The sequence below is a fragment of the Mus pahari genome, chromosome 8, assembly GCF_900095145.1.
Source record: "Mus pahari chromosome 8, PAHARI_EIJ_v1.1, whole genome shotgun sequence".
NCBI classification, from domain to species: Eukaryota; Metazoa; Chordata; class Mammalia; order Rodentia; family Muridae; genus Mus; species Mus pahari.
The window spans coordinates 31,856,198-31,864,352 of record NC_034597.1 but is presented as its reverse complement, the minus strand read 5'-3'; the positions used below and the strand labels follow the sequence as shown (position 1 = coordinate 31,864,352).

The 8,155-nt window shown below is 48.7% G+C and overlaps 1 protein-coding gene across 1 annotated transcript in view; it reads left to right on the top strand.

Moving 5' to 3' along the window:
• Tspan14 (tetraspanin 14) overlaps positions 1 to 8,155 on the top strand; it is a 60,542-nt gene that overhangs the window by 28,783 nt on the left and 23,604 nt on the right. The window contains exon 2 of the mRNA XM_021203200.2: positions 3,259 to 3,356. Within this exon, the coding sequence (XP_021058859.1) occupies positions 3,276 to 3,356 (81 nt within the window). The 5' untranslated portion in view covers positions 3,259 to 3,275. The remainder of the gene's footprint in view (positions 1 to 3,258; positions 3,357 to 8,155) is intronic.

The following is an 8,155-nucleotide window of genomic DNA, read 5'->3' as shown; positions in this document are numbered from 1 at the left end:
TGAGACAGGGTTTCTCTGTATAGCCCTGGCTGTCCTGGAACTCACTTTGTAGACCAGGCTGGCCTCGAACTCAGAAATCCACCTGCCTCTGCCTCCCTAGCGCTAGGATTAAAGGCGTGTGCCACCACGCCCCGCGGAAGGCTGACTCTTTTATTCCCCTTGAAACGGTTTCCTGGTCTGGGAGTCGGGAATGGGGAAGTGCCATCAGGAGGATGCCCTTACCCCGGGGCTTGAGTCTTCATTTGTTCAGAGGAAGTGACGCACTCATGCATGCTCTTGGTTTGTAAGTTGCAGGAGGAGCATGCTGTGTGAGTGTGATCTCCTGTGCTCAGATGTTCAGGGAGTGCATGGTCACAGCTGGGTGAACCTGCTGCTAGTGGGTGCCAAGTGTTGGGGGGAACTACGTGGGAGGAGTTTTAATTTAGATCTTGGCTGTTGCAGTTCTTTGATGCCCTAGGGCTTGGACCCCAGCGTCTGGTCTGTGGGGACAGCATTGTTTCCTGTTTGGTTGTAGGGCTAGTAGGTGGAGGAGGGTGAACAAGATGGGGAGGGAAGATGGCACCTGAGTAGGGAGAGTCTACTACACTCCAGAGTGCTGGTTTCCATGTGGCGGTGTGGTCTCCTGTGTGTGTCTGTGTTCTCCACACTGACCGGTGAACTAGAGCTAAAGGAGACCGAGGATTTGGAGTGGGATGGTCCCTGTACTATCTATCACAGGACGATCATGAAGGCCTGGAGCTGGGGCACAGGGTCAGTCAGCATCATCGTGCAAAGCAGACAATGTTTGCTGGTGAGAAGACAGAGGAGCCTTAGAGTTCTGAACCTCAGTGGGGTAGACGGTGACTGTGGAGAACCTTCTAGGAGTTCTAGACTTCTGGGTGCTTATGTGACCTGCTTCCCAGGCTTCTCCATGAACCCCAAGAAAGAAGGGATGTATTTGGTGCTCTGAAGACAGGCTGGTCTTGTCTAAAAGAGGAACAAGTGGTAGCCCTTGTGACATTTTGCTGTCTCAACAGCACATTTCAATAGCTAAGTTGGTTGGTTCTAACTGAGTTCTAGCTTTACTTTTTCCTCCTACACAGGACAATTGAGCTATCTCTAATTATCTCTCTGTCCCCACCACAGATGTCCTCAAATGAAAGGGACAACCTTTATGCTTCGAGGAATGTCATGTCTGGTTAGTTTTCTTTCTTCAGGGCCCATTACAACCTATCCAGGGTGCTGCACCCAGACAGCAGATCCTCTTGTCTTCTCACGGTCACCACAGAGAGAGTAGCCCCTCAGTGGAGTAGCTGCTCCACCAGGCGTGGATCTAGTTTCAGAGGCTAGCCACTCAAGGAGCTTGTTATCCCAGATGCAGAGCCCAACCAGTTCTGTACAGAGTGGTGGGTGGCTGGACTCTGAAGAATGTGTCCCAGGTCAGGCCCTCATCATAGCAACCAGGACCAGTCATACACTGCCTGTTTCAGGTGAGGACCCCAAGGGCCTGAGTAAGGCAGGGACTTGATGGGCCAGGCCATGCGGAGAAGGATGGTGCCTGTGCCTTTATCTGAACGAGCTGGGGCTTCTCCCTGTTGTTCCTTGTGTGATTCTGTGTTCTCATGCCGATGGCCATAAGCCTGACGTTCAGAGCTCTTGAGAACCTGGGATAGTGTGTTCCCACTCATTCTTGGAGGGTATTTTCCTGGAAATGTTCTGGTAGTGGGGTGGTGCTGGGATAGATGTGGGGCTACAGGGTGACCGAGGGGCCATTCCTGCTGTCTCACCCATGCCTCTTGGCAGCTACTCCAGATAGGGTGAGGAGGGAGTGAGAGGTGGGGTCTGGAGATGGTTGACATGGATTGTGTACTTTGGGGTGTGGCTGAGTATAGGCAGGGCCCATTTGTAGAGGAGTTGTGCTTCTCTGTATCATTTTCTCAGAACATTGCAAGCCTACAGCTACATTTGTGCTCATCCCTAAAACTGATTTTGCAAATAGCCTGTCCTGAGGAAAGCTGTAGAAGTTGGGTATTTCAGGTGTCTGGGTAGAGGGGTTAAGTCTTCACTGCCAGGGTGGCCTTGTTTGGAATTGGGGCCTGGTCCTATATCTGGGCCTTTTTAACCTTGACAGCGTCCTTGTCTGCATATATGTGTGCAGTGTGGATTGGGGGAGTAGCGCCCCTTCCTGTCTGGAGCCTCAGATCCCGGCTCCCTCTTTCAGCTTGAGTACCCCACCCTGTTCCACTGTTCACTTGTGCTTTATTCCTGAGGGTGATGACAAAGGGAAGTGCCACTGGTGGGCCTGACTCTGTGGCTGACAGATAAGAAACAACATGCACTGTTCACCCTGCAGCTCCAAGACTGTTCCCAAAGGGACACTATAGTCCAGATTTATTGTATTTGGCTGGGAAGCCTAGCCATGTTCATGGTGGGAGATAGGAAGATGGAGTGAGGGTGAATTCTGACTGCTGCTGTGGGCTTTGAGGCATCTCACTGCCCAAACAAGGACATCTCGTTTCTGTACAGGCTGAGCCTGGGAGCTGGTCTCAGACAGTAGGCAAATGAACGTGTGGAGCCATAACTGTGTCTTTGTGTTGACCCCACGGTTGGAGTCTGTGAAAGCCTGCTGATCTTTCAGGTTCTTTCTACCATGGCTTCCTGTGATCAAGTCTTCATTTCCTTGGTTGGCTATGGTGGTTTAAAGAATGTGGGCAGTGGAATTCCTTCTCCATGGTTCAGATTCTGGGCTCTGCCCTTGCCTTCCTTTTTTCTGTATGCATTTTTGAAGGGAGGGTCTCCCGTGTAGCCTAAGCTGGCCTGGAGTTCACAGCAGAGCTCCTACCTCAGTCTCCCAAAAGCCAGGATTATAGGTATGTGCTCCTGTGTCCAGCCTCTTTGTCACTCAGTCATATCCCCCTTGCCCCTGAGGTAGTCACATGACCTTTCTGAACTCCATTGTTCTTGGCATGGGAAAGAAGGAACAATCAATACACAGCTAAGAAGAGGATGAGATAAATGGCTGAGAAAGTTCAAAGCAGAGTTTCTGGTACTTTGAAGACACTTAAAAATTGTTATTCTATCTTTTTTTTGGAAGCTTATTTAACCTGGTTGTTGTTTAACTTTTAGTTAGCACTAGTAGTAGTAGGTCTGTGTTTGGACGAACAGACAGACATGATGGGACAGTGGAGATTTCAGGAAGTTGAATGGGAGCCTTGGTCTTTCTGTGAGTGGGGAGCAGGTTTGAAGCTGACTGTGCCTCATCAGTCACTGTCCCTGCAGGTCCTCCTTCTCAGAAGATGCACTATTATAGATACTCGAACGCCGAGGTCAGCTGCTGGTACAAGTACCTGCTCTTCAGCTACAATATCGTCTTTTGGGTAAGTCCAGAGATGTGGCCACGGTCCCTTGTGTGATCGGAACCATCATCACCAAGTCATGATTCTCTATATATTCCTGATGACCAGACTCCGGTGAGGTCCTGGAAAGAGGCAGTGGGCAGGTTCCATCGTCCTTGTCCTTATAGAACCAGCCAGGAGTATCATCATGGGTGGGCTCAGGTGATTGAAAAACAGATTAAGGGGTCCAGCCCAGTTTGGGTGGTTCTGGAAGGCTTTGGTCACTATCTTGGTGTAATGGCTGTCTTCCAATCCCAGCAATGCACTGGTAAGACATGAACAGCCTTGTAGGCCAGGCTGTCTTCCATATCCTGGGAGGGGATAGTCAGTACCCAGCTGAGAAGGCTGTAATGAGGACTGTGAAATCCTGCACTTCTGGAAATTGTGGTTTACTAAGAATGGCGTTAGTTTGCTGAGCATCAGAGGGTGGGCAGCTCCTTGCTGTTGTATATGTGTTTAACAGTGTGCTGAGCCTGGGATGCAGAGAGTGAACCGGGCGGCAGAGTATCACCGAACAGGCTGCCCAGTGGGTTTTGAGAAGGACAGATCCAGTCAGAGTGGTAGTTGCTGAGGCTGTCTGGCTGGGTATCCTGAGGCAGAAGTGAGGTCAGCATGTTCAAAGCAGGACAGGCACTCAGGAGACTGGATGAGGACAGTGACCTGAGAAGTCTGGCCAGATGGCTCTCCATGTGCATTGAGATTATCTTTCACTTCTTCTTTTGCTGTGCTAGGAATTGAGTCCAGGGCCTTGTGCGTGTCAGGTATGCACTCTGCCATGAAAGCTACAATTTTTATTGTAATAAAATTTTTATTTCCAGGTAGCACTCCCCCCTCCCCCATAAATTTTATTTTTCAGATAGTTGCTACCCTGCCTAGTTTAAGGTTTGACACAAGCAAGAATCATTTGGGAAGAAGAACTCTCAATTGAGAAACGCCTCCATAAGGTTTGCCTATAGGCAAATCTATAGTGGTTGGTGTGGGAAGGCCCAGCCTGTTATGGGTTGTGACACCCCTGGCTGGTGGGCCTGAGTGCTGTAAGAAAGCAGGTTGAGCAAGCCATGGAGAGCAAGCCAGTAAGCAACATCCCTCCATGGCCTCTTTATCAGCTCCTGCCTCCAGGATCCTACCCCACTTGAATTGCTGCTCTGATTTCCCACAGTGATGGATTGTAATCTGTGAGGTAAAATAAATCTTTTCCTCTCCAAGTTACTTTTGGTGTTTGTCACAGCAACAGAAACTCTCATTAACACAATTGCCCAGGATGACTTTGAACTTAGGACCCCCTGTCTCAGCCTTCTGAGCAGCTGGGATTATGAATATGTGCTACCACACTGCTTTTCTATTATTTGTTTAACTCTCAGGAGCTTTTATGTGTGTGTTGTGTGGTTTGATCTGACTGCAGAGTGACTGCAGAATGAGCGAGAAGGTTGGTTGAGCCATAATCAGAGATGGCACTTTGGTGGGGTCAATGGGTAGCGAGAGTTTTTTCCCTTGGCTGGCCTTATGTGGGTGCATCCTGGAGGTGCATTTTAGGAAGGTATGGGTGGAGAGAGAACATCAGAATGAGTGTGCATGCCTGCTGAGGAGAGTCTTGAGTATGGTCTGAGGTGCTGAGGCTGGGTGGAGAAGGGAAGCTCTCTTGGACCTGGCCAAAATGAGCACAAGCCTGAGGAGTAAAAAGGAGGTTTTGTGTTGTAGAAGCTTCTGTGGTAGAAGAGAGCAGTCAGCTGTGTCACAGAGGGGTGACCTTGGTTGTTGCTGGAGATGGGAAGGAACGGCTATACTGAGGAGGTTGGTCAACAGAAAGTGTAGAAGTGAAATTCTGACTAACAAAAGTTCTTTTCATGTACTCTGGCCTCAAAAGCAGAAAAACTGGGCAGTTGCTGGAGTTGGTCAGGGTCTGGGGAGCCACAGTGTGTGTTTGGCCATCAGGTCCGAGCAGGGCAAGGCAGACACTGGCACTGTGGAAAGGTGAGGGGAAGGATCGGTGTGTCGAAGCTTTTCTGTCAGCAAGCACACTGGCCATTGGGGGCTGTGGAGAAAGGGGCCACTTTCTACCTTTTCAATCTCAGCTTTCTGGCATCACGTCCTGGCGATATGTCTCTGTGTGATCAGGAGTTCTTGTCCTAGAGAAAGAGGGTGACATGCAGTGGCATGTCTGTCACCCCAGTCTTTCCTGTGCTCAGTCTTCATCCTCACCTTGGTTCCCGATGTGGTATCGCTAGGCAGCAGTGTGTGTGTTCGCTTTCTGCCTATGTGACAAAATGCCAGAGAGAGCTAACTTATCAGAGAGAGGCTAAGAGGTTCCATGATCACCTAGACTGTTGGCTTTAGGCTCTGGTGGGGGTGTTAGCTGTGGAGTGTGTGACAGCAAAGTGCTGTCCTCATGGCCAGGAAGCGGGGGAGGCGAGGAGTGGGCTAGAGTGTCACAGTCCCCATCATAGGCATGCAGTCAGAGATCTGCAAACTATAGCAGTATGTTTTGGTCACAGAGACCAGTATAACATTCTTGCCTCCTGCTGTAGGGCTTCTCAGACTTGCATTCTGCTCCCTATCTGGAGAACATTGCTTCCTGTTTCCTCAAGCAAGGGCCCCCTTGCCTGCTTGACTTTTGACTTGATCTTTGACACATCCTAATTGTTGCAGGCAACACAATACCCTCATTGTTATGGCCAAGTCCTTGGTTACCTCTTCCTTCAGAGGTTCTTCGTAACAAATTCTTGGTTCTTAGGGGACAGGACTTGCTTACACGCTGGCAGCACAAAATTCAAACAGGTCATCAAATCCAGAATTGTGGCAACCCTGGACTGAAGTATGTAGTAGTATTTTAAGGATTTTGCAGACTTGGCAGTTAGTGTATGTGGTTGAGAGTTAATCATTTTTGTTAGTAAGCACTGGGGCAGAAGAGGAGGGAACAAACAGGAACAGTTAGGAAATGCCCTCAGAGAATGGATGTGGGGGACGGGGCCCCTTGGTGTTGGCCACTGTCCCCACTGTTCCTGACAGGAAGTTACTTTACCTGGGCGGGGAGCAGCAGTGTGGAGGGAGGCCCAAACTTTGAGACCCACGGAGACCTGGGAAGCTCACATAGAGTGCAGTGGGGTGAGGCCAGCCTGCTCTGAACTCCTGGGTACAGTCTGCCCTCTCCCCTGAACCCAGGGACCTTGAAAAGCCTAGTGTTACCTCTGAGAACCGCTGATCTCGGCTGCCTGGTGTCTCCATTACATGGTTTCAGAAAAAGGAGAAAATGGCTTGCTAAGTTCATATGGCTTCTGAGTTTCTTTTTTTCTAGATGGAGAAAATAGAAGAATGTATCAAGCTTCACAATTCCATCATCCAGCTTCAGAAATGAGTTCAGCTAGTTTTGTTTCATTTTTGTTCCCCAACCTCTTTTGGGTTACTTTGAATCAAAGCCTGGGTCATTTTCCATACAAAGTGTTTGTTTCCGTGGGGAAGAATTGCTCAATAGGCCAGCGTTGAGTATGTACAAGGCAGTTTCTGTGGCTAGGTCAAGGTGTAAGGACAGACTGGCTGCAGCTGAGCCACCTGCTGCTTATCATTGCTCCCACACCATTTTCTCTAGTGGACAGATTCCTGTAGCATTCAAGGAACGTTCGTTAGTTTTCTGTTTTCTGACTTTGGGCTGGGATTCCCAGAGACCAGCATCCATTTGGTAAGATGTGGATGCTGCTGTCTGTGCACCGAGTTCGGCTTCTTTTGTTTTTTTTTTTTTTTACAAAGGGATGGTATAGAAAATGGTTTCCTGGGAGCCTAGTGCTTTGAGAGCACACCCCACCACACACACAGCCTTTTTTTCCTTTTTCCTTTGATCACTTTTTGGTTGTGCTAGACTTGTTGCCAGTTCAGAGTCTTGTTCAACTCAAGGAAATGCAAATTAAAACCACAGTATGATATACCTCATACCCACAAAGGTGTCACGTGTTTTCTTTTAAAAACAAAAAGCAGAAGATAAATATTGGCATAGGTGTGTAGAGATTGGTGACATTGTGCCATGGAAGCAAGTGATAATCTGTGATGCCAAACTGGTGTTACTTCTGGTTAGCAATGACATTACCATGTGCAACCCCATTTGGGGATATATAATATGCAGAAAACTGAAAGCAGAATGTCAGATGTTTGTACACCAGTGTGCACAATCTTACTCATCACAGCCAAAAGATAGAAGAAACCTGTGGCCTTTGCTGATCATGGGGTCAGGAAATGTGGCACCTGAGAGCCTAAGTCATTCAAGGACATATGCTAGAGTATAGGTGAACCTTTAGACATTATGTCAAGTAGAATAAGCCAGATTGAATTTCGCTTATAGGTTAGAGGCTGTATGGCTCCACGCAGAGTAACTAGAATAGTCAGCAGAAAGACATGGACACAGAGAGGGGATTTTTGGCTGCCTGGCAGTGAGGAGGTGAAAACGGGCAGGCTCGTAGTCCATTTGTGCTGCTTTTATGGATCGTCGTAAGGGCCGTTTATAACCAGAGGAGATTATCTGCCGCATGGTTCTAGAGCAGTAGTTCTTAGTCTGTGGGTCAAAACACCTCTGAGGGTCAGATGGCCCTTTCACAGGTACCAAGGCCATCAGACACTCATGACTCATAACAGTAGCGAAATTCCAGTTATGAAGTAGCAACACAAATAATTTCATGGTAGGGGTCACCACAACATGCGAGAAACTGTATTGAAGGGTTGCAGCATTAGGAAGAGTGAGGACCACTGCTCCGGAGGCTGAGGAGTTCAAGACTGGGGAAGTCATAGCTTGGTGGAAA